General features: G+C 36.5%; 1 protein-coding gene across 1 annotated transcript in view; it reads right to left on the bottom strand.

Annotated features, from left to right (window-relative positions):
- Positions 1–747: 747 nt before the first annotated feature.
- LOC115232619 (mucin-2-like) overlaps positions 748–27,935 on the bottom strand; it is a 94,896-nt gene continuing 67,708 nt past the window's right edge. The window contains exons 24-36 of the mRNA XM_036500727.1: positions 27,024–27,273; positions 26,863–26,909; positions 22,119–22,194; positions 21,800–21,949; positions 16,414–16,463; positions 16,077–16,247; positions 14,592–14,744; positions 13,753–13,908; positions 10,459–10,667; positions 7,429–7,533; positions 6,451–6,511; positions 3,612–3,917; positions 748–868 (exon numbers count right to left, since the gene is read on the bottom strand). Coding sequence (XP_036356620.1) covers positions 3,613–3,917; positions 6,451–6,511; positions 7,429–7,533; positions 10,459–10,667; positions 13,753–13,908; positions 14,592–14,744; positions 16,077–16,247; positions 16,414–16,463; positions 21,800–21,949; positions 22,119–22,194; positions 26,863–26,909; positions 27,024–27,273 — 1,733 coding nt within the window. The 3' untranslated portion in view covers positions 748–868; position 3,612. The remainder of the gene's footprint in view (positions 869–3,611; positions 3,918–6,450; positions 6,512–7,428; positions 7,534–10,458; positions 10,668–13,752; positions 13,909–14,591; positions 14,745–16,076; positions 16,248–16,413; positions 16,464–21,799; positions 21,950–22,118; positions 22,195–26,862; positions 26,910–27,023; positions 27,274–27,935) is intronic.

The following is a 27,935-nucleotide window of genomic DNA, read 5'->3' as shown; positions in this document are numbered from 1 at the left end:
TGGTTCCGGGTTCAGTCCCACTGCATGGCATCTTGGGCAAGTGTCTTCTGCTATAGCTCCGGGCCGACCAATGCCTTGTGAGTGGATTTGGTAGACGGAAACTGAAAGAAGCCTGTCGTGTATGTGTGTGTGTCTGTCTGTGTTTGTCCCTCTAACATTGCTTGACAACCGATGCTGGTGTGTTTACGTCCCCGTCACTTAGCGGTTCGGCAAAAGAGACCGATAAAATAAGTACTGGGCTTACAAAGAATAAGTCCCGAGGTCGATTTGCTCGACTAAGGCGGTGCACCAGCATGGCCACAGTCGGATGACTGAAATAAGTAAAAGTGTATATATATATTGAGAATTTATGAAAAAAACTAAAGGTGAAGACAACAAACAGGTGTATTAGTTTAACACTTGAGAAGTAAGAAAGTCTTTTATGTTTCAAGCCTATGTTTTTCAACAGAAAGGAACGCAGAAATAAGCAGTGAGACAACAGGCTTCTTTCGGTTTCTATCTAGACAACTTCACTCATGGCTTTGGTTGGCTCAAAGTAAAAGGTGCCACAGAGTGGGGACTGAACCCAGAGCCATGTGGCTGGGAAGCAAGCCTCTTAGCACACAGCCATGTCCATATCTATGTAAACTGAAAAAATATTATACTTATAATTCAATATTTTAAAGAACAAAGCACATGTAAGGTTAACAAACGGCATTGGCAATGATAAAATTAGCTAAATGTAAAAATAAGATTGTTCGCAACAAATTGCTTTGAAAGTATTTATTTCACAAATTGATTCAAAAGTATTTAATTTATTCAATCAGTTATTTTATTACAATTGATGTCTTCTGTCTTTTAGTTCAGCTTCAGTGATATGTTTTGTTAACTGAAAAAGAAAAAAAAATCTTAAAATATCAGATGTGACTCTATTATAATAACAAAAACAATTTTCCTTTGTTTTCTTTCTTTCAGACCTGAACGACCGAAAAGTAGTGAAGACTACGTTGAGGTAAGACAAAGCGATGTTTCGTCTTGACTCAAAATTTGTAACCATTCAATTTGGTAGTTTCTGTGACTACGCGTTGTCTTGTCAACTGTCAGCTGATGTACTGAAATGGGAAGAGAAAGCTTATGAGTTGTGCATGAGTGTGTGCTTGTTTCTGTTTGTGTGTGCTTGTTTGTGTGTGTGTGTGTGTGTGTGCATGCGCTTGTTCTTGAGTGTGTGTGTGTGTGCATGTTCAATTGTGTGTGTGTTCCTGTGTGCATGAATGCGTGCTTGTTCCTCTGTGTATGTGTTTGTTCTTGTTTGTTTGTGTGTGTGTGTACGCCTGTTCTGTTTTTATGCATTTGTGTATTGTAGAATGTAGATATAACAAAATTATGCCAAGAAGGAAAAAATCTTTGCATATTTGTTCTTCCCTGCTTCGTGTATGTAAAATCTGTAAATTTCCAAACAGAAAACGAGAACGCCATATCAGTTATAGTAGTCCATGTGAGTTTGTTTTTTTAACCGCTAAAGAGCAGAAATATTGCAACATGCATGGAGAAAAGGTAGGACTATACAACACGTTTTATGAATTTCATAAACATTTTTGACAGTATAATACTGTCTAATGCACTTTATGAAATTCACTGGATTGAAATGGATTGTAAAGTCTGTGGTTATGAAAGAAGTTGGGATCGCATCAGAAACAATTGTCAGTTGGTATAATTACTTTTAGGATATTTGTGCCATATGGTGCATAGACAATCCTGCCCAATTTAGGGGACAGGATGTTGTCGTAGAGATAGACAAATCAAAGTTTATGCATCGCAAATATCACAGAGGTCATTATCAGCCAGGCCAGTGGGTTCTTGAAATGGTAGAGCATGGGATATTAAGATGTGTTAGTTCCTGTCCCGGATAGAAGTGTCGTGACATTGCTGCCAGGGACTAAGATTGTAACTGGCAGACATATAATGCTTTGCCAGGTCATTCAACAGTGAACCACAGTGCTCGTTTTGTCAACCCCAATGACCCTACGCTTCACACGAACATGGTTGTAGGGTTGAGAAACCATGTAAAGACAAAATATTGCAACATGCATGGCACATCATGTGTGTTATTTTCAACATATCAGTTGGAGTTTAGTTGGCGATGATACAACAGAAATAGTTTTATGGATTTCATAAAATGCATTAGACATTTTCCCCATAATTTTTGAAAAATTTTTTGAAAATTTTCCACACAAATTTTGAAAAATTTTTTGAAAATTTTCCTCAAAAATGCCGTTAAATTTAAACTTCAAAAATGTTTTTTATGAAATTCATAAAATGCGTTATATAGTCCCACCTTTTCTCTATGCATGTTGCAATATTTCTGCTCTTTAGTGGTTAAAAAAAAAAAACACATGGGCTACCATAACTGATTCGGTGTTCTCATTTTCTGTTTGGAAATTTACGGATTTTACATACACACATGAAGCAAGTAAGAACAAATATGCAAGGCGTTCTTCCTTCAAGTTTAACATACGCATCGTTGGCATAATTTCGTTTTATCTATATTCCACAACACATAAATACATAAAAACAGAACAAGCATGCACGCACGCATGCACACACACACACACAAAACACAACTCATTAGCTTTCTCTTCCCATTTCGATACATCACTATTTGTCAGTATATTCCTGGGTCCTCTTAGGCACCTCCATCAAGCAGGGTCCCAGTCAGTCCCTGTCTTCACGAGATGGGGACGAACTCACCTCCTCTTCTACCTTGATGACCATGTGCTATGTCAACTGACACACGCCATCAATTCATCCTCATTGAAGAGAATACTGTAAGCAGGATCTAATTCAGAAAATCAAATTTACCCATTGCTTTTTCTTATCAAATTCATTCCATGATTGTAATTGACCAAAACAGGTCAACTGTATTCCATAGATAGTTGCTATGCACAAAAATTGATAAAAATTACTCTTGTGTGTGAAAATAAATAAATGCTCTGTAATATAACTTTTGTATGCATTTAATATTTCTTTGGTCAGTTATATTCAAACTTAGAGATTTTTAACAACAAAGATAATTTCAATATAACCTACTTTAAAGGAATCTTAATATGATACTAAGATACAGCAAATGGCTTTCTTATGTGTTTGAATATACCTCAAGCTTATTTGAGCTGGTTTTAAATTTGTATGTATACTTAGTGCTGTCACCCAGTATTTTAATTATTGTGAGAAACTGAATAGCGGAACCAGTCATTGAATGATGGGAATATCATAAGAGAGACCTGTCTTTTGTGTTAGTTCGCAATGCCTGTCTTTCCAGTTTCTGTTGCTGAAGAGGAGATAACCATTCCAAAATGCATGCATCTCACAGCCTGGTTAGAGAATACTGTAAGCTGACTCAGTGTATTTATACCCATTTAACTAGAGTGAGTAATTTTCTCCATGGCAAGATACAGTGAATACCTTTCTCACAGGTTCAAATATGTCTGAAGCATTTTTGAACTGGTAACAAGCTTATATTTACAAATATTTAAATGACTTTTACAAATTGTATTCAATAGTTATCCTAAAATAAAATAATTTTCATAGAAAACTATATTGATTACTCAATGATTAAATCTTTGAAGCAGACCTACCTTATTGACATCTGCTACATTCACAACTACAAATTTGTGGATAGTACATAACTGTCTTCTCTTGATCCGGACCACATAGTGCTATGACTTCCTTAATTTTAGAAGCTTTGCCTTTGCAACACAAGCATTCATTCTCAAATAAAAGATTCAATTGGTCGACTGGTTTCTTTGTAAGTAATGCTGGCCTCACAGTACTCAATCCACATTTACCCGAACAGTATGGAACTTTTATTTGAGTAGTTGAGCGACATTGGCTGGTTCTATTCTCCAAATAAGTAAATTCATATTTCAATTGACACTGAGCAACTAAATGAAAAAGAAAAACATCTTAATAATTTCCCAAATATAGAGAACTGTTTAATAATTCAAAAACAATATAGTTATATTGTCTGGAGAGAGTCATGATGCCTTATCTAACCAACAAACTCACCAACATCCATTGACAAGGTTGCAAAAGCAATGGAAATTTTGGAACAAAAATATAAAAAATGAGTGGGAATCAAATCAGTGAAGTGTGCTAGATAATGAGGCATTAAGACAACATGGTTCTCCTCAGACACAACATCATTTACTTCAACATGAGTTCAAATAAAGAATCTTGCAAACCAGATACAAAAACGAAGTAAATATAGGTATAATTAATACTAGACTACCTGTGACCCATTGGATCACCTGGAAAGTCTGAGTTTCCAATCAACGGAGTTTTGTTTTATGGGGTTTTTTTTCTTTTCCGGGTTATTTCACATACTTTCAGCAAATGTGACATCAAAATCATGCATAAACAGCTTCTTTCCCTGGAAAAGGAAAAACTTGGCTGCTACCACATAAGTATTTCAGGTTTTTTATCGCAAATAGCTGTTACGTGGTAGCAGGGCATGCTAGAAATAGCAGCCAAATCTTTGGAGCTGAGATACATTGAATGCACTTGAAAAAATTTTTATAATGGTATTCCCTTGGAGTGATCTTTCACTTTGACTCTCAGAACAGTCATCCAGATCAGCTGGTTTTGTTCATTAATTTCTGTAAAAAATTATTTATCTACTTTTGTTTTAAAGTGAAAAAGAAAGTGAAAGTTGTATGAATGTGTATATGAAATGGATGTGTGTGTGCGTGTGTCTGAGAGAGAGTACCACTTATACATATATGAGAACACACATGTTTGCTCGCTCGCTCACTCACTCACGCACATACAATACAAAAAAGATATACACACATGTATTGATGTATGTATGTATGCATACATGACAACACACACCTTCACTCTCTCTTCCTCACACACACATACATACATACATTTATTTCATATACACGTATATATATCTTTCACTTTCTCCACTCTTTTACTTTAAAACAAAAGGAAAGAATTTTTTTACAGAAATTAACGACTTGAAAATAATTTTTAAAAAAACATAAAAATATTGTCTGTTTCAAGAAAGTTAGAATATAAATACTTACTGTACAAACAACTTATATTTTTGAAATCACATTGTTAATATTTTTAAATAAAATAAAATATTGCATACATCAAAAAGTCAACATTTTCTTTCTTAGAGAATGCAAAGACTATTTGTGTGTATATGTCATAGATAGCGGACATGTATTTGTGTTGATTGATACACTAGGACATTCATTATGTGTGTGTATTTGGTATTGACATCATGAGTAAACACAAAAATTATGTTTACTCATTTTCATTGATAAATAGAGTAGGGTGCCAAGAGCACCATCTGAGTGTGATCGTTGCCAGAGTAGCCAACTGGCTACTGTGCTGGTGGCACGTAAAAGGGCACCATTTGAGCATGATCGTTACCAACATCGCCTTACTGGCACCTGTGCTTGTGGCATGTGTAAAAAGATTTGAGCGAGGTCATTGCCAGTACCGCCTAACTGGTTCCTCAGAGTGGTTGGTGTCACTCTTGGAGTGGTTGGTGTCAGGAAGGGCATCCAGCTGTAGAAACTCTAAATCAAGATTGGAGCCTGGTGCAGCCATCTGGTTCGCCAGCCCTCAGTCAAGATTGTCCAACCCATGCTAGCATGGAAAGCGGACATTAAATGATGATAATGATGAAATAGAGATCCAAATGTCACAAAAATTTGTACTACACTACTGAAAGTAAGTATGAAAATATATGCAAAAACAATTATGATAAAATATACTATTTCTGAGATATTTCCGCTACATACAAACATTCCTAGAGTCTTAGTATTATTAAGATTCATGTTACTAATAATTCTATCAACAACAATTTCAAGTTACATTTCTGACTAAATAATGAAAGTGGAGGAGCAATGGCCCAGTGGTTAGGGCAGTGGACTCACGGTCGAAGGATCAAAGTTTAGATTCCCAGACTGAGCATTGTGAGTGTTTGAGCACAAACACCTAAAGTTCCGGCAGGGGGTGGCGGCGAACCCTGCTCTCGCCCTTTAATCCTGTTTCTGTTGTACCTGTATTTCAAAGGGCCAGCCTTGTCACACTCTGTCAGGCTGCATCTCCTCGAGAACTATATTAAAGGTACATGTGTCTGTGGAGTGCTCAGCCACTTGCACATTAATTTCATGAGCAGGCTTTTCTGTTGATCAGATCAACTGGAACCCTCGTCGTCACAACCAACAGTGCCACCAATTATGAAAACAATTTTTCAGTGTTGAATAAAAACTGAATAAAATACATTTATAATGATACATTGTGGAAAAGATTTTAAAAATGGTTCAGTAAAGCTGTCATCTTACAAAAGACACACTTGACAAGAAAATATAGATAAGATAAAAGTATATAGCTAAAGAATAATTTTGGAAGATAAAAATTTAATAAATAAATAAATAAATAGAATGCTCTTACAGTTTTTAGGTTTGCAAACTGGACAGCAAGTATTTGAATCTAAATATACGAGGTCTTCATTCTGTTAAAAATAAAAGTTATGGAAGTAGAATGTAAAAAATATATACAGATATCTGTAAACATTAACATTTTTTAAAAATAAATTTCCAAATAAAAGAAATATTATGATATACAGATGACAATTTCTTTGACCATTGTAATAGAACCTTGGTTCTGTGATACAGAACTGTCAGCTTTAAAGTACATTTCACTTCAACTATTTAGCATTTGATCTAGCCATATTTAGAAAAATATTCTACTTGTTTTTATGTTCAAACCTGTCAGATCTGGCCTATTACACCTACCCAACAGTATCACTCTGAAAATTTTCATGATGTGATTGTTTAATTTTAAAGTTATGAGATAATGTATATGTGAATACATAAGCATTACTGTGTTAAAAGGTTAACCCTCCAAGTTAAGCAGGAAAAAAAAAAAACTTTTATGTTCCAAACATCAGTTTCATAATGAAAAAGTTAATTTTCTGAATCTTAACAAATTCTTGATTATATTCAAAATGAAGTGAGACAGAAAAAGTATATTCCATTAGAAATATAGAATATGTTAGTCTTAAAATGTTCTGTTAGTGATAATACAATGCTAAATTGGTAAAGGTAGTTTCAAACACTGACAAAAAAATACTGATATATAATAAGTTTAGCATTACAAAACTTCAAATGTAATATTTTGAAATAACTCTAATCCTGACTTCTCCATTGTTTGATGTTGTTCAACCACCATCTTTGTGGTCTTCTTACTCTTGCAGAGTTGGTCTCTGCATGACAATATTTGCAAGAGGCATGGTATTATGGTGTACTACTAAATAACCAAACCCTTTCATTTTTCCAACTTTTAATGACTAACTGAAGAGCTTTGTGGTTCACTGTTTTCCCAACAGTGCTTAAGCATAAGTAAAAATGAAACTAAGCTAATACTTACTTCTTGACAGACAGGGATTTTACAAATTCTTTCACATTTTATTTTGCCTCTAATACACTGACATAATGTACAATTGTCATCACTCTTTTTCCATAAGTCTTTATTCTGAAAAAAATAACATAATTATTTTGTTATATTATTTTAGAAATGATTTTCTGAAACATAATTATAGTTTTGATCAAAGTAAACCTATGTTTAATATTGTTCATGTAATTTTTGATACTGAAAATGACAAATTTAACATCAAACTTCTCCAACTAAAATCAGATATTTCAAATTTTTAGCTTCTACAAAAGTCCACATATTTGACATTTTCCCAGACTGACATTTTTACTGTTCTGTTGTGGAAACCAGCTTTTCAAGATTTTAGCACAATCATTTAATAATATTGTTAGAATTATCAAATAAGATGGCTCTAGGGAAGATTACAAAGATTAGGTGGTGTCAGTTTCTATCAAATTACCTCAACAAATTCTCATTTATGATAATAATCATCATCATTTAATGTTCACTTTTTATACTGGCATGGTTGGATGGTTTGACAAGAGCTGGAACATCAAAGGGCTGCACCAGGCTCCAATTGTCTGTTTTGGCATGGTTTCTACAGCTGGATGCCCTTCCTAATGCCAACCACTTTATAGAGGGAACTGAGTGCTTTTATGAGGCATTAGCACCAGTGCTTTACATGGCACCAACACAGGAGCTTTTTGCATAGCATGCCAATTTACTTTCATAATAATATACTTTATCACATAGTTTTGAATTTAATAAACACTTTCGAGGTTCATTACCATCATGAGTTAGATAATGCAGGGCTTTCTGCAGCTGGATGTTCGTACTGATACCAACCCTGATTGTTTTCAATCGAGGTAATAAACACCCCAATCTATCAAACAACAAACAGTTCAGGCAGGTTGCACAGAGAACTGGAAGCAAACAACACTATTTGAATGAGTCTTTTGTTTACAAAGATTGTGCTACATGTCAAGAAGCTCAGACATGTTTGCATGTTGGACAGCAATCAAATGCTACCATCTGTATGTGTATTTGCAATCAGTAAATACACAGAGACAGAGAGATACAAACTCACATAAACATACATATTATATGATGGCCTTCTTCAGTTTTCATCTACCAGTTTCACTCAACAGATATTGGTCAAACCATGGCTATGGTACAGGTCAGGACATTTAATATCAATGTTAGATATTTTACACTGTACACCCATGTCACACATACCATTTCTCTTCTCTATGACTTACACAGATATGATTAAGAAGAGATGTTTCTGACATCTGAGCAAAGCAGAATCTGTCACAACTTAACTCAGAATAGCATTTTGTTGTTTAAGCAATTAGACAGAACACTCTTCCCCACATTCATTCACACTCATTTGTGCAGAGAAAGACAAAAAATATATTTCACAAAATTATTCTCTAACAATGATTTAATGAAAAGGTTGATGTTTATTAGTTTTACAAGAATAATAATGAAGTGCTGCCATTCCAGCAGAATATTGAAACCAATTTCTATATTATATTCTCCAAGAATTAATACCCAATCATGCACCTATCCTAGTTCACTGTTATTAAATATAACTAAAGTCTTGTCTATTTTAATGTATTATAACAGAGAAAAAAGTAAGCTTCTAGAATGTTATGGGGTGTTTTTTTTTCCTTGGGTGGGAGGAGGGCCTCCAAGACAGGTGTGATGGAATGAGGAAGGTACCCTCAAATTGAAATTCAAGCTTAAATGCTTACAACTCTGTTAAGGTCACCCAAGGTGCCATGTGATGAAATTAAACCAGGCAATGGTCCAAGTCTACCACTCCAAGTAGGCCCTGGTCAGATTTGAGTTTAGATCACAAAGAGCAGCAACAAACACCCCACGGATATTCAGCCCAATCATTTTCTTGCTGCTGATCCAAGTCTTGGATTGACACATTTTTATTATCGAAAGATAAAGTTGAGGTGGGTGGGATTTGAACTCAGAGCACAGAGTAGAAATAAATACTGCAAAGCATTTTGTCTAACACTCAAATCTTTCTGCCAACTCCTCACCAGACTGTCATCCAGTTTTGATTCAAACAAAAGCAATTTCATTTTCCTTATACCCTTTATGCCTATGGATGAAGCATAACAGTCACAACTTATTATAACTCAAGAGCTTTTTTTCTAGTCCACAGTATAATATAGGATTATGTAGATGTAAGCATGGTTATGTGGTTAAGTTTCCTTCACAACCGTATGGTCATTAAAGGGCTTCAGACTTACTGCATGGTACTTTGGCTAAATGTCTTCTACTATGACTAACCAATGCCTTATGAGTGAATTTGGTAAACGGCAACTGTGAAAGCCTGTCATGTATATGTCTATATATATATATTTGTGTGTGTGAATGTATGTATCTTTGTCTCCCATTCCTTGCTAGCTGGTGCCAGTTTACGTCTGCATGGCTTAGGGTTTAGCAAAAAGAAAGTAAAATTAATGGAATAAGTAACAGACTGAAAATAAGTTTAGTCACATGACTGGGATCAATATGATTGCCCCAGTATGGCCACAACCCAGTGGATGAAACAAATAAAATCAATGACGCATGTGTATGAACTGCAATGTTACATGATAATGAAACACGGGCCCTGAATACAGAGAACATGCAATGGCTAGAGATGAACGAAGCTGGTATGCTCTGCTGGATGAGTAATATCATTCTGTAAAGTGGTTGGCATCAGGAAGAGCATCAAGCCGTAGAAACCATGCCAAAACAGACCATGGAACCTGGTGTGGCTCTTGACCAGCTCCTGTCAAACCATCCAGCCCATGCCAACATGGAAAACAGATCTTGAATGATGATGACGATGATGATGAATGGAATAAGTAATAAACTTAAAATGAGTTTGGTCACTTGACTGGGATCAATTTGATCAACAAGACTATTCAAGGCTGCCCCAGTATGGTCACAATCCAATGACTGAAACATGCACAATCAATGAATAAATACTGATAACAAATTAGAATTCAATTTACTTACCTTTTTTACAGTACCATTTACTGAACAGGAAAGATCACATTGATCTCTACGAACACATTTACCATTTTTGTCTCTGTACAAACCGTTGATACATTTGCAGCCATAATTCCAATTTTCACAGAATGAACTATTTGCAGGAGAAACAAGTTCTTCACATTTGGCTTCACAACCAGCAATAACAGACCATTCTTCTAAACTACTGTTACAATCTGAAAATAATAATGATTTCTTTTATGCTATTATTTAATACAGTCTAGTTCAGTGGTCCATGGACCCCTGGTAGTCTGCAAAGGTATCTGTGAATATGTTAAGCTGACAGACCTTTCAATATCCTGGGGTCTGTGGGAAAACTCATTTAAATAAAAGGAGTCTTTGGTAGTCAAAAAGGTTGGGAACCACCAGTCTATATAAATATTAACAGTAAAAGAATTCTAGCACTACACAAGGGATAAGATGAATAGAAGAAAGTTTGAAGAGAGAAGATCAGGAATGGTAGATGGGTAAAGGTTGCAAGAGTGAGTGGAGAGAGTGAGAGATGGTGAGAGTCAGGGGTAGCAGTTGATGTAGTGAATGAGGGACAAGAGTGAAGTAGATAGATATATATACATATATATTGTAAGCATATACTCACAAAGAATTTTCTTTTTTTACTAGTTTAATGAGGAGATAAAAGGAAATAGAGATTATTCTGATACTAGATACCTAACCTGAATGTCTGCAACAAACTGTAATCTGAAAAAAAGTACTCAAGAGCCAGGTAAATGTAAAACCAGGTGACTAATTATGTCTACCACCCTAAACCAGGATCAATCCAATCCTTCCAAGGGGCTTGTACATAGTTTCAGTTGACCAGATATTATTCCCAAGGCCTTGGACAACCCAAGGATATACCAGGCAGTTGAATGAGACAGAAAAAGAGTGTAGTGAGAAACCTCATAAATTGTTTCCATTTTTTTTCTGCGATACTCATTTGCTCTTGTAAATTTGATCTTTAATTTTTATTTCCATTTCATTCGTAAGCAACAGCTTATTTCTGATAAGGTCTTTCTCATTCTATCTATTTATTTTTAATACCCATTTCTACAAGGAGAAACAATTCTTAACTTTTATTCAACTCAATGTCTACATACTTTTCCATTATAGTCAATTACTTTCTTCCAACAGATTCTCCTTATTTTGAAAACTAATTGACCTATCAGCTTTAAATGTTTATTTGGTGAGTTGGTAATTATGAATACTTATAAATACATATAGATTGTTGCATTGTTTGAATACTCACAACTATCTGATGATCAATTATGTGAAACCTATGGTAACAGTTTGTGAAGACTTTTTAACTTCATTAAAATATTATTTTACTCTAACTTTGTCATTTGAGTACTATTTTTTCCACCTTATTGCACTCATGTGTGTATCATCATCATCATTGTTTAACGCCCGTTTTTCATGCTGGCATAGGTTGGACGGTTTGACTGAGGTCTGGAGAGCCAGCGGCTGCTCCAGGCTCCAATCTGATCTGGCAGAGTTTCTTCCTAATGCTAACCACTCCAAGAGTGTAGTGGGAGCTTTTTACATGCCACCATATACAGTGATGCTGATAAATGCAAAATGATTGATGCCAGACCTAGTCTACATTGCTGTGTGGTTACACAGTCCACTTTACAATCATATGGCTTGAGGTTTGGTCTTACTGCATATTATCATCTACTACAGTCTCAGACCAATGAGAAGAAGTTGGAAGATGGAAACTGTACAGAAGCATACTCTGTGTATGGCGGTGTATACATAAGTGTGTGTGTGTGTGTGCATGTTTATTTTTATGTATAGTTATAAAACAAAAACAATCCACTCATAATTGAAATATAACTTAATACACTTATATAGAGCATTACATTTTTATGCAGAAAAGAGTGACAATGACTTCAAAGATCCACAGGTTATTGGTGTCATTAGAATATATATGTGACAGAATGCTTATGTGTGTGCCTGTGTGTGTGTGTATGGGGGGTGCATTGGTGTGTTGGCATGAGTACAGAACTTTTCCTTCCTACATGTCTTCACATTTATCAGAGTTTGAATAAAAGCAGTGATGCTTATTAGCATCTAGAAGCAATACATAATGTATCTTGAAGTTTCAACAAGTAAAGGCCATTAATAAGATACACTATTTGAAGAACAAGTAGGGACTAGTAACAGGAAGGGCATCCAGCCATAGAAAACTGCCTCGATAAGATTTGTTTGACCCCTGCCAGCATCAGAAAAGCAGGGGTATTAAACAACAATACTGACAATGATAAATATCAAGTCCACTTTCCATACTGGCATAAGTTAAACGGTTTTACTGGAACTGGTAAGCCAGAGAGCTGCACCAGGATCCAGTCTGATTTGGCATGGTTTCTATGGCTGGACACTCTTCCTAAAGCCAACTACTCCAAGAGTGTAAGAGGTGCTTTTTACACACCACAGACATGGGTGCCATTTACATGAAACTGGCAGTGGCCATGACTATGGTTTCACTTGGCTTGACAAATCTTATCAAGCCCAGCATATCGCCAAAATCTTGGTCAATTGTCATTGCCTCTGAGAGGCTCATCATTTGAAGATCATGCTTCACCACCTCATCCCATGTCTTCCTGGTTCTACCTCTTCCACAGGTTCCCTCCCCAGTTAGAGATCAGCACTTTTTTACACAGCTGTTCTCTTTTATATGCATCACATAATCATACCAGTGCAGTCGTCTCTCTTGCACTTCGCATCTGACGCCGCTTATACCCATCTATCTATCTATATATATAACTGAAGACAGTTGAAAGTGGTTATTAAAGAGTGGATAGAATTCCTTGAGGTATTCATTCCAGCTTTCTGACCTCTAAGTTCAGACTGCACCAAGCTTAGCATTACTATTCAGCTTTTTTGTGGTTGATAAATTAAGTACCAGAGTGGTAGATGAGCAGAATTAAAATGTTGGAAGAGATACCTTGCAGTATCTGTTTCAACTCTGCACATAATGAGTCCAAATTGTACTGAGGTGGCAATGGCCATGGCTAATCACCCAACCACCAGAGCATCCCATTCAACCCCGAGTTAGCTAATATAGATATATAGGTACACAACCAGCAGAGATAAAATGACAACAGCATTGACACATAGGTACAAAGAGTTTCACCCAGCAAAAGACTGACAACAACTGATAGAAACCAACTGAAACATAGTATAGCTGACAAATAAAATGGGATTCATAGTGTAAACATTTCAACAACCACAGCCAATAACACAATAAATCAGTCTACTTACTGCATTTGTTGTCTAAGTTGCATTTAACAAAGTCATATTTGGTTTTGCACAGCGAATTAGTTGATTCAGTGCTATAGACAATAAACTTCCGAAATCGTGTTCCTAAATTGCAAACACCAGAGCAAGAACTCCAGTTAGACCATTGTCCACAAGCAGCTGCAAAAGAAAATATAATAGTCAGGTTCACTACAGTTTTATTTTTTAAGAGAAAATTTCAGGGGTTAAAAAAGGAGACATTGTTGTGTGTAAGCAGTGGAGAATTAAAAGTGAAATAAATGGCAAATGCGAGATGGGTAAGTTTATTAGTTAGAAGGGGAAGATTCTGTACAGTTGGTATGAGAGCGATGGAAATATATTCTTCAAAATGCATTAGTGTAGAGGATAAATAATTACTTCTAATTTTAACCCAATGTCAAACTTGGGGATAGGGTTATTGATAGAAAACCATAAGATGTAAATTAGAAAATTACTATTTGTAAATCTCACAATGAGAGATATTCAGCAACAGTACTTTGGAGTAAAGATAATTTGCCAACATAACATGGCAACGCGTTCAAAAATATAAGGACACAGATCGTGTCATATAGCCAGCTGGAGACGATGTCCCATGGGACTAAATTACAGCAACAATCGTCCTAAACTAAGACTGCCATCTTATGTTGGCAAATTATCTTTATAAGATGTAAGTCACAAGAATTATGAATGCATATTTAATATCTTAAACATAATAGTATACAAATGTAAAAATTTGTTTCCCTTCTTATTTAATTTTAGTTCTTTTACCTATCACATCAGATAAATAGATATTAGAGAAAAATATAAAATTATCTTAATTATACCTTCACAGGGCTGTACTTCACAAGTTTTTCTCTCATTTATCGGATCTACATCACAATTATTTTTATCCATGCTCTGTCGCTGTCTTGTTTGAATACCAGGGCCACAACTCGCACTGCAACTCGACCAGAATGACCATGGTGTATATGTACAACCTTAAGGTAGGCAATAATAGTTGATGATGTTAATAGTTTTCAAATTAGAAATAATAATTAGATGAAACTTGAAAAAAAAATTAATTTAAATGTCACAATTAATTCAGACTTGGATAGAATTTACATTTTATTAATAACATCAGAATCATTATTTTAAGTAATCATTACTCAAGAATTTCTAAAAACTTTAAACCTGAAATAAAGATTAACATGCTTTAAAACACAACCAGCTCCTATTTATGAAATTTTACAAATCTTAACTTATTTGGCAATTTTAAAAGTTTCTTCAAGCCAGTTTAGTTATTTTAAATAATCGTTAAGAGATGGTGTATTGAATATTGTTTGCAAAAGTATCTTAACTAAAATTTCCAACTTAGTTGGAGAGAAGAAGTAAAAAAGGAAACCAGTAATAATTGTTAGAGAATCCCAAAGAAAAGGAAAAATAATTTTTAGAAATTAAGAAAATGATCTCTCAAGTTACGTGCTTGGGGAAAAGTCTGATCTTTGTTTACTGGCAAGAGACAACTATGATCATGTTTTGCTCTATAAGACCTCATCAGCTTACTTGATCAGTTAACAAAGAGACATTGTATGCTAGACCATTAAAAGAAAAGCAAACATCAAACCAATTATGGTTGCTAATGATAAAGTATAAAAACAAAATCAATCTAATTCAGAAAAAATCTGAGGAAATGTTTAATATATATAAGTAAATTATAGGCACAAGAGTGGCTAAGTGATAAGAAGCTTGCTTCCCAACCACATGGTTCCATATCCAGTTCCACTGCATGGCACCTTGGGCAAGTGTCTTCTACTATAGCCTCAGGTCAAACAAAGCCTTGAGAGTGGATTTGGTAGATGGAAACTGAAAGAAGCCTGTCATATATATATAAGGCTTTGTTTGACCTGAGGCTATATATATATATATATAGGGAGAGTTTACGCAAAAGACAAAGACAGGTGGTGTACAAAATAAACAGATGTATTAGTATAACGCTCAGGAATAGAAAATGTCTTTTACATTTTGAGCCTACGCTCTTCTACAGGAAGGGACACAGAAAAAACAAGGAGAGAAAAAAATGTGTGTAGTGGCTAACGATCTATCATGCCGACTGACTTCTGTCTGTGTTTATCCCCCACCATCGCTTGACAGCCAATGTTAGCGGTTCAGCAAAAGTGACTAATAAATAAGTACAAGGCTTACAAAGAATAAGCTCTGGGGTCGATTTGTTCAACTAAAGATGGGGCTTCAGCATGGCCACAGTCAAACTACTGAAAACAAGTTAAAGAATAAAAAAAATATAAGTAAATATAAGAAGCAGTTCTACTTACAAAATTCTTGTTCATTACAAGGCTTCATTTCAACTGCATCACCTAAGCATTTATCTCCTCCACAACGAGGCAGGGGATTTGAGCAAAATCTGTTCCTGGATCTTAATCCTCCAGGTTGACAAGAACGACTGCATTCTGTCCATTGCGTCCATTCAGTCCAGTTAGCATGTACTAAAACCATAGGAAACATTTTAAATCAGGATCTCTTTATATGTGACAATAATAATGTGATTAAAATATTTGGTTTACAATCAAAATTATCCAGAAAATTCATCTAATTCAGGTGGAAATTACTTTAAGCATTTTTAATTAAAAATCAAAAACAGTTTTAACTTACCAATAGCATTTGGTTGTGGACGACATGTTTCTTTGTAATTCTCACAAATACTAGAATAAATAAATGGAAACTACACAGATTACAAAAGAAAATTAAGAGAGTGATTTTGCATTAATTAAAGTATATGCTACATTTTTTTTTTATTAAAAACTTAATAATTTTCGCAGCATGGAAGGTGTTTATAAGCCAACACACGATCTCAGATCAAGTCACTCGCTATGCAAGTACATCTCCTTAATAATTTTTAAAATTAATAAATAGATAATCAGGTAATCCACAAGGGAATCATACCAAACGATTGGTGCAGCAGCATCATAATCAACTGCTACAAAGGTAAAAATGATGCCTTGGACAGAAATAACTACAGAAGATAAATCTTTATTCCCTCTGTGTCACTTATGCTCCCCACCCCCAACTGTTTCCAATGAGAAGGCCATCTCCTTCTTTCACTCTCACCTCCTCTCTCTCTCTCACAAACACACACTCTCTCTCTCTGACTGTCTCTCTCTTTACCCCCACCTTCCTCTAATTTCTTGTGCTATTGGAGTAGCCAAGTATCTCTTCTGAAGTAAGACATCTATCCCTGACCTTCCAACATACTCCAATCTCTCACCTGGTACATGGCCACCTCTCTCAGTTCCTTTCTCTCTCTCTCTCTCTCTCAGCTAAGAATTCTTTATCTTGCAAGACACTCAGTGACCTCATGGGTATTGATGTCATGTAAAAATCCCCTGTGCTAGCACCACATTAAAAGCACCCATGCTGATGCCACATTAAAAGCACCCATGCCAATGCCATGTAGAAAGCACCTGAGCTGGTGCCATATCAAAAGTACCTGTGTCAGTACCATGTAAAAGCACCCAGTACACTGTAAAGTGGTTTGCATTAGGAAGGGTATGAATTATTCTGAATGAGGTGTGACATTAGACAGAATCATAGAAGAAAACAGAACAAACATAAATTGAAGTCCTTCTTTGAGTGGTTGTTTGGCTTCATTCTTTTTCATGACTGCCAAAACCAAATATATATTTTTAAATGTTTGTGCTTCAGATTGAAATTTTGTGGCTAAATAATAGATTTATATTTAGTTTCCACATCCAGTAACATATGGATGAGAGTTAAATGATTGCTAGTACCACCAAGCTTTTGGCAATAAACAGCTGAACTGATCATTAAATAATTCAATGTAGTCTAATCTATCAATAAGATACCAAGCTATAACAATTCACTTCACAGCTAATTTCCCCAGAAGCAAAAGTGGAGCAAACAGAGATTAATGTCTTAAAGACACAAAGTAGTAACTACAGCATAGACTAAAAATATAGTATCTTATTTCATTTACAATGCATCTTCATAAACTGAACTCTCTAAGAGAATATTAATTTACATTACTACTGATGAGTAAATGAATATACGGAACAGTTAAATCAATTTGATATTTCCATTGTGACTAAGACAGATTTGGAGAGAGGTGGGTATGATCAAGTGTAAGACTAACTGCCATGTTTTTAGCTACATCTTATATTGAGTTCAAACCCCCACTGACATCATCGTCGTTGTCATTTAACATCTATTTTCCATACTGACATGGGTTGAACAGTTTGACTGAGGTCTGAAGAGCCAGCGGCTGTACCAGTCTCCAATCTGATCTGGCAATACTTCTACAGCTGGATGCACTTTTTACATGCCACTGGCATGGGGACTGGTCAAGTGAACCTGGCATCGATCACGTTTGGATAGTGCTTTCTACATGCCACTGGCACGAGAGCCAGTCAAGCGGACCTGACATCGACCACATTCAGATGGTGCTTTTGATATGCCCCTGGCATAGGACCCAGTCAGGGGACACAGGCATCAACCACGTTCAGATGATGCATTTTACATACCACTGGAACAGGAGACAGTCAGGGGGTACTGGCATTGGCCACATTCAGATAGTACTTTTTACATGCCACCAGAACAAGAGCCAGTCAGGGGGCACTGGCCACAGCTGCAATTTTGGTTTTACTTGACTCAACAGGTTTTCTCAAGCATATCATATCACCCAACGCATCAAGGGTCCTCTTAAATGGGCCAGACATGCAATACTGGTATTGGCCATGGCTGCAATCTCACTTTAGTTGCTGGGTCTTCTCAATCACAGCATATCTCCAAAGGTCTCAGTCTCTTATTCATGAGTTCTCAAAGGTTAATTAAACTATTAACAGTAATATAATTACATTAATTAGATTGCTTATAGCCAATTCCTACAACAGAATTGGAGTAGAAACTAAGTATTACAAAATTAGGTGCAAATTATTCTCAGTTAAATAAATATCATGTGAACCAAATTTGAAGTTACAAAACATTGTCACCATATCAAGCCACAAGCACTTTCTAAAGCTCTTTTTTTTTTTACCAAAAAACAAAAAGGGGCCTACAAATTAAAAATATGTCAGTTAACAGAAAGCTTAAAGGAATGAATACTATAGCCCAGAGTAAAACAAGATGATGGTGGTGAGTTCCATAGAGTAGCAGTTTGAGGAAAGAAGGTATTAGAATAAAAGTGCTTATTACTAACAGGACGCTCAACAGAGAAACAATGTGTTTGGGAAGAGAAACAAGTGATATATTTAAAGGTCTTAACAAAGGATACTAAACCAGAAAATTCATCAGAGCAATGACCCCATGGAAATACTTCTAAAAAAGATGCAACAAAGATATATTTCAATGATAAACCAAAGATTCCAACCTAGTAAAAAGAAGAGGACCTATCATGTTAACAACTTCATTTGGAATTTGATGAAGCAAGTTAGGACGCCCAGAAGAGGTCTCAAAGTGACAGCAATGCAAAGCCAGTTGGTAGATTTATAGAGATATAAGAAATTCTCAGAGATAAGAAATTTGCAAGCTGGAAGAAAACTCTCCCCTTCTTGGCAGTTAACATCACCATAGACTGAACATATTTGTTCTCAGAGAGATCTTTGGTCAAAGTCAAACCAAGATGTTGGATACTTCTGGCCTATGATAAAGAGAAGGAGCAGACGATTTATACTTGTTGAGAACATTGTTGTAGCTTTCTAGAATATCATCCCTGCCTATAATGATTACCAAAAGCCTTGCCAGCATTAAAAGTTATCAGCCAGTTGCTAACCAATTCTATGACCATGCAAAGATCCACCTTAAGAAAGGAAGCTTGGTCAAGGCTGCTAATTTTAACCAACTGCTGGCCATCTAGGACCACCTTGATTAGTCAATTTGAAAGAAATGACTTTATGTTAAGAACAGGCCCAGACAGATGACAGCTTCTGAGCTTATAGATCAGACCAGGATGCCACACTGTCAAATGCCTTTGAAATATCAAGAGATAGCCCTAACTTCAACAGAAGAGCTAAGTGAATGCTAGAAATGTTCAGGTATGACAGTAAGAACATTAGCAGTAGACCTAGATGCATGAAAACCATATTGAAAATCAGGGAAAAGATCAAAAGTGTCAAAGTGTTTGAACAAAGTCGCCTTAACAATAGACCTTAACAAAAGACCTTGATAACCACAGGAAGAAGACTTATAGGCTAATAATTGTGCAAGTCTGATATTTCCCTGCCAGACGAAAGTTGTTCAACAATCCCAAAAGAAGTGGGGCTAATTCGGGGTTACATCACTGGAAAGCAAGTGGTATAACACCAGGACCAGAAACCCTGGTTGGATCCGGTTTCCCAATCATAGCTGCAACCCTTTTCGCTGTTATATGAAAGAGTCCTCACTCAGGCAGTAGATGATCTGTGTCATCTACAATAGAATTAGCAGACGGCTACCAAGCAAACAGCTCAGCTCTGTCCTTCAAAGTCAAAAGAACTTCTGGCCTATGATAAAGAGAAGGAGCAGACGATTTATACTTGTTGAGAACATTGTTGTAAATTCTCTAGAAGTCCAGAGATTCAAGTTTTTGTGAAGCAAGATGGTCATTAGTGTACTGGAGGTACACAAACTTTACAACATTCCTGACCCTCCTACACTTATTGTGTACAAAAATTCCGCTTGCTCTCATTAGTCTTTTCCCACTGATGGACATGGAAAAAATTATTCTTGTGAAGAGTTGCTAAACATGCAGAAGGGAACCAAGAAGAGCAAAGCCTCATCTGCAATTTGCAAGATGGAATGATAAACAAAATGCCAGCTTGAATCTACAGAGCAAACCCAAATGCACACTCCTTAAGTTCAAGCACCTCATTCCACAGAGGACCTTAGAGGAAATCTCTGAAGCTGTCAAGTCACACCATTCAGTGCTGGACAACATTCTGTAAAAATGGGACACATCAGCTAACTTCTTGCTAAGAGCAATATCCAGCCATACAATGCCATAATCAGAATCACCAAGTGGAGACAAGGAGGAAGTTTTACAGATAGCAGGATTGGAGGGGAGAAAAAAAATCAGTAAAGTTGGAGTTAGACCATCACAATCAGGAAAACAAATGAGAAGGTCAACTGTTTAAGTGAGTCTCTGAGAAACAGAAAAATGAAGATGTTGATACCAGCAGCATCAGTACCTGGAGAATGTTTAAGCGATGCTGAATAATCAAATTAAAATCACCAAATACAAATACAATGAGTGAAGAGTGGAGAGAAAGAACAGAGTCAAAACTTGTTGAGAAGATTTATGACAGAGCAGTTTTGAGACTAACGGAAGTGATAAAGAAAATACAAATATGAATTTGAATGGAAAAAGGAGTGTCGGAGGTGACAACCTGCCAGTCTCTCATTCCCATGTATGAGAGACTGGCAGGTTGTCACAAATGTAAACTGTAAGACTATGCTTAAAGGTAAACTGCAAGAATTTGTATGGTTGGAAGATGACTGTGAATGCTGGAATTCACTCTCCAAAATTGAAGTTTGGTAGTGAATCATCATCACATGTCACTTTGTCACAAACACATCATATAGCTGCAATAGAATGCTGTATCACCAACAATAATGTGATTTCACTAAGACATCACCCAATAATTTGTCAAGTCCAATTACACATTTCTCAATACATACTTCTGTTATGACTTCTCTCCCTCATGTTATGCCTCCATCGTAGATGAGTAGATTTCCCAGTATGAAAAAATAAAAGAATAGCTTCAACCAAACAAAAAGCATCACTTAACCTTTACAAACTTAATGCTTATAACTCAATACTTTCATTAAAATAATATTCAAAATATATATATATAAAGATTAACCCTTTAGCATTCAGATTATTGTCAAATGTAACACTTATTTATTTTTGGGGAGGACATTATAGGATAGGTGTGAAATGACAGATCTGATTGGTTTGAACATAAAACAAGTAGAGTATTTGAGCCAGGTATGACCAGTTTAAATGTTAAAGAGTTAAACAATTTACATGAATGTTCAATTTTCTTACCAAATCTCACAGGCAGATTCACGGATGATGTCATCACTTTTATATCCAAGATCATTTACTATGCAATCAAATGGACAATTTCCCATGGTACATGTTTTATTTTCAATTAAATATTCACTATTGCATCTATTTCCTGAGGTTAACAATTTTCTGAAATTGGAAAAGAATACAATCCATATTTCTTGTATTTCAAAGCATCATTCTGAAATGTATTTATCTCTTAATAATGTCCAGACTTAATTTCATACTCAGGTAAGATTAGTTATTTAGCGCTCCTCAAGTTAATCTACAATTAAAATTAGTGCAACTTGAACCTCACCTGTATCGATGCTTCACACCTACTCCACATGTCTGACTGCAGGCTCCCCAGCTTGTCCATTCAGCATATTTACAACCTGATAACATATATATACATATGGTTAATATATGGTTAATAAAGTCTGTACAGGCCCTTTACAGAGAGGCCATTAGTAAGGTTAGGATTGGCAATGAGTATAGTGAAGAATTCCAGGTAGAAGTAGACATCCACCAATGTTCAGCCCTCAGTCCCCTTTTATTCATCATAGTCCTCCAGGCAATAACAGAGGAATTCAAGATGGGTTGCCCCTGGGAGCTCCTCTATGCTGAATGACCTGGCCCGCACAACAGAATCACTACCGGAACTAGAAAAGAAATTTTGTGTGTGGAAGCTAGATTTAGAATCAAAAGGGCTTAGAGTCAATGTAGCAAAGACCAAAGTTCTAGTAAGTAGGAAGGCAAACTCACCACACACACCCTTAGGTAGGTGGCTCTGCTCGATCTGTAGAAAAGGTGTAGATAGAAACTCCATAAGATGTACCCAGTGTAAGCTATGGACACATAAGAGGTGCAGCAACATCAAAGGAAAATTAACCGAGAATATAGCTTTTGTGCGCAGCAGATGCACAGGGGCAATAGACACTACAGATACTCAGAAAACAGATTCCATTACACTCCAGGTGAAGAAACTAGAAGTAGTTGCTAGTTTCTGCTACCTAGGTGACCAAGTTGTAGTGGGGGTAGATGCTCAGAGAGTGTTACCACTAGAATAAGAATAGCCTGGGCAAAGTTTAGAAAGCTTCTTCCCCTACTGGCGACAAAGGGTCTCTCGCTCAGAGTGAAAGGTAGATTGTATGACGTATGTGTGTGAACTGCCATGCTTCACAGTAGTGAAAACTGGGCTGTGACTGCAGAGGACATGTGTAGGCTTGAAAGAAATGAAGCTAGCATGATCCGCGGGTGTGTAATGTCAGTGTCCATGCATGACAGATTGTAAGCACCCTAAGAGAAATGTTGGACATAAGAAGTATCAGATGTGGCATGCAGGAGAGACGTTTGCGTTGGTATGGTCATGTACTATGGGTGGATGAGGAGAGATGTGTGAAGATGTGCCACTCCCAAACTGTTGAAGGAATCCAGCGTAGAGGTAAATCCAGGAAGACATGGGATGATGTAGTCAAGCATGACCTTTGAACGTTGGGCCTCACAGAGGCTATGATGAAAAACCAATATGCTTTGACTGTGAAGACCCGACAAATGAAGTGAATTCATGGCTCACAGGACAGCCCACTGGGAAGACAGTTTTTGTATGTGGCAGATGCACAGGAGCAATAAACACTGAAAATGCGCAGAGACCAACTTCCGCCACATTCCGGGGAGAAAAACGAGAAGTAGTTGATAGCTTCCGTTACCTAGGGGACCAAGTCAGTAGCAGAAGTGGGTGCGCCAAAAGTGTAGCTGCTAGAGTAAGAATAGCTTGAGCAAAGTTCAGAGAGCTCTTACTTCTGCTGGCGACAAAGGGCCTCTCACTCAGAGTAAAAGGTAGACTGTATGACGCTTGTGTATGAACAGCCATGCTACATGGTAGTGAAACATGGGCGGTGACTGCTGAGGACATGCGTAAGCTCACAAGGAATGAAGTCTGTATGATCCAAGGGATGTGTAATGTCAGTGTGCATACTCGACAGAGTGTAGGTGCCTTGAGAGAAATGTTGGACCTAAGAAGCATCAGATGTGGTGTGCAAGAGAGACGATTGCGCTGGTATGGTCATGTGGTGAGGATGGATGAAGATAGGTGTGTGAAAAAGTGCCAATCCGTAACAGTTGAGGGAACACGTGGAAGAGGTAGACCCAGGAAAACCTGGGACGAGGTGGTGAAGCACGACCTTCGAACTTTAGGCCTCACCGAGGTAATGACTAGTGACCGAGACCTTTGGAAATATGCTGTGCGTGAGAAGACCCAGCAAGCCAAATGAAACCATAACCTGTGGCCCATGCCAAGAGCGTAACTAGCCCACTTATGCGTAAATTTTCCTTCCTTGGACACTAAACTCTGCTTGCAAAGACCTGTTGGGGCAAGTGAAATCAAAATCACATTCGATGACTGGCATCTGAACTAGCGGGGTGCAAAGAGCACCATACGAATGTGATCATTGACAGAGCGGTTAACCAGCTTCCGTGCCAGTGACACATATAAGGCACCATTCGAGTGTGATCATTACCAGCATCGCCTTACTGGCACTTGTGCCCATGCAAGTAGGGTGCCAAGAGCACCATCTAAGCGTGATCATTGCCAGAGCAACCAACTGGCTTCCGTGACAGTGGCACATAAAAGGGCACCATTCGAGTGTGATCGTTACCAACGTCGCCTTACTGGCACCTGTGCTGGTGGCATGCGTAAAAAGATTCGAGCGAGGTCATTGCCAGTACTGCCTTACTGGCACGTAAAAAGCGCCCACTACACTCTCAGAGTGGTTGGCGTTAGGAAGGGCATCCAGCTGTAGAAACTCTGCCAAATCAAGATTGGAGCCTGGTGCAGCCATCTGGTTCGCCAGCCCTCAGTCAAAATCATCCAACCCATGCTAGCATGGAAAGCGGACATTAAACGATGATGATGATGATGATGATGAAATGTTGAGTAGACCACCAGCACAGTTTAGGCTACCTGCTGTCTTCCACAGTCATGGTACACTTCCATTGGATCTATTTCAGGAACTCTGCAATATCAGGGTAATTTTATTAATTAAGTCACAAGAAGATGGATTTGGTATTAAACTTTAATATATCTCAGTGTGTGTGTGTGGCTGTCTGTCTGTCAGTCTCTATGTATATACACAAAACTGTTTAAATTTCCATTTTCCTGTTTTTCCTATTTTTTCTTCTACTTTCTTTTCCCTCTAAGCAGTTATGAAAGCGAAAGCTGATTAGGTCATTTTAGCTAAATAGGAATGCAAGATTTCCACATGCATATCTGAATTTTTTTGCATTTTATTCATTCCCTAACTAGATGGGCATATAACAATCAACATGGTAGCTGACACTCAAGATCTTTAGTGAGATATAACTTTATTGATGTACCTGATGAGGTCCAGACAGCAAAATCAATGCAACGCAACACATTGAATGGAGTCCCGTACATAAACAACAATAGCAGGACAGGTTAAAACGAACATTGTACAGAATAAAGATTCCTATCAAATCCATCTTCTCAATAATGAATATAACATATATATATATATATATATGTGTGTATATGTATATCATCATCATCACCATCCTTTAACATCCGCTTTCCATGCTGACATGGGTTGGATGGTTTGACTAAGGACTGGCAAGCTGGGAGGCTGCACCAGGCTCCAATTTGACTTAACAAGGTTTCTATAGCTGGATGCCCTTCCTAATGCCAACCACTCCAAGAATGTAGTGGGTGCTTTGTATATGCCACCAGCATGGGAGCCAGTCAGGTGGCACCGGCATTGGCCATGCTTGAAAATGCACAGAGACCAACTTCCAGGGAGAAAAACTAGAAGTAGTTGATAGCTTCCATTACCTAGGTGACCAAGTCAGTAGCGGAGGTGGGTGTGCTGAAAGTGTAGCTGCTAGAATAAGAATATGTGCTTTTTACATGCCACCAGCACAATATATATTAATATAATATATATATGTGATATATATAAACACACACTCATGTATTTATATACATATACAATCACAGAAATATATCCCAGACCAGGTGGCACATTGTATTCTTGAGCAAACCACTTCATTTCACATTGTTCCTGTCTGCTCAGTTGTAAATGTGTAACACTGACAAAATAGTCTTCTGATCCAGCAAAGTGGCATCATTCAAAAGCTAAAGGCAAAGTGCCTTGTGACCAATGATGCATGACAACACCCAACATGATATTATATATGCATGAAAATATACACCTGTGTGTGTGTTAATTTTTTTTTCTGTTAGAAACTGAGAGATATGAAATGTTTTCAAAGTAGTTTCTAAATTTGTGAGAATAATATAATTCTTTCAGACAATATATAAAACCCAGTTTATATTTAAAACAGTCTGCTGTTTCACCTGAAATTTAGAATAAAGTATCAACAAAGCAGTTTCAATAGTTTCACTCACCCTTTTGATACCAACCCACCTGAAACTGCCTCTGCCTCTGTAGAACAAATGTCTCATTTTCAAAAGTTCTGAATTAAAATCTTCCACCAAACCTTAGTCATAATTTATGTTCCTAACACTAGCTTAATGATAACTAAGTTATTTTACTAAATTCTTTGTTATATTTTAAATTGAGCAAATGCAATTAAAGAAGGCAGTGGGAACCCTTAACAAAGAAAACATCAAGAACCACTACTTTTGCCTATTTTATCATAAACAATGCTTTAAAAGATACCAGTCTCTAATTATTTATCTGACAAATACCACTGACAGTTAAGAAAGTATTTAGGAGAACATGAGCATTACCAAGCACACAATTTTATTTTTACAAACTACTTTTAAGTGTCAAAATGCACAGAAATATTTTTGATTGACTTCTTTATCAAAAGTCTATTTCTTATTGACTTCTCACCAACAGGTTAAAATCAAATCTTAAACCCTAAGATAATCAGAATGCAAAACACACAGATATACCAACACAAATACGAAATTTTTTTAACTCTTCACTTCTCAAATAATAATTGTAAATGAATATTAAAAATTTAGCATATATTTGTTCATGCAAATACAAACAAAACAAAACAATAATCATTTTACTTACAGTTCTTCGTTATGTTGAGGCATTCAATGGTACCATTAGAACATAAGCTAAAACATTAAATACAAAATGTAAAGTTAGTAATATTAATTGGAGCATTAATTTCAAACTATTCAAAAAAAATTAATAAATTAGTAAATAGAAAAATGCATCCAAATTCCTACCATTTCTGACAAGAGAATTGAGATTTTGCTTCAAAGTTTTCAAGAATTGATGTTCCATCTTTGTCATGACAGAAACACTTGCTAACCTCAACACAGTGACCATTTTCTTCGAGGAATCCAGAAGGACATGCACATCCAGGTATACAAGTGTCAGACTGCTGGCATACATTTTCCCCAATTTTGTGATCCATGCATGTCATTGGACAAGCATTTGCACAATCAGACCAAACTTTTCCATCTTTACAAGTTTCTAAAATTAAAAAAAAAAAAATATATATATATATGAGTATACTGAAAAGAATCAATCTTAAAATTTTTATTGAACTCTACATACAATAAAAAACAAAGACAAAGAATTTAAATTTGTATGCTTGCCCTTCCTGTTGCCAACCCTCATGTTTCCAAGTGAGGTAATAAACATTCAGTCTATCAAACAACAAATAGAACTGGAAGCAAGCAACACCCTATGAATAAACTTTTTATTTACAAACATCATACAACATATCAAAACAAATGGAGAAGCTTGGGCATCTTTGACAGAGTAATGCAATCAAACAATACTGTCAGGATGCCACTGTTTGCAAATACATGGCAAATACATTGAAATCCATGGGAATAAAAACTTATTCCAAAACACATACACATTCACACAAGAGGCTTCTTTCATTCATTCACTCGTTTATACATACATGTATATATGTTTGAGAACTTAAGAGAAAACTGAGTAAATTTAGTGACGTATATTTGCCATTTAAATATGGCTAACCCCTAAGGGTGGATGCTACTGTAGTTTGTAGCCCCAGGAGGACACCTCCTCCAGCTGGTTATAGACACACTTTCTGTGCCCTATCAGTATTTGCAAAGGGAAGCCATCCTTCCCGTCTTCAACTTATGATACACACGTCTATAGCC

Source organism: Octopus sinensis, linkage group LG2 (genome assembly GCF_006345805.1).
Source record: "Octopus sinensis linkage group LG2, ASM634580v1, whole genome shotgun sequence".
NCBI lineage: Eukaryota > Metazoa > Mollusca > Cephalopoda > Octopoda > Octopodidae > Octopus > Octopus sinensis.
This window is presented reverse-complemented; position numbering and strand designations above follow the sequence as displayed.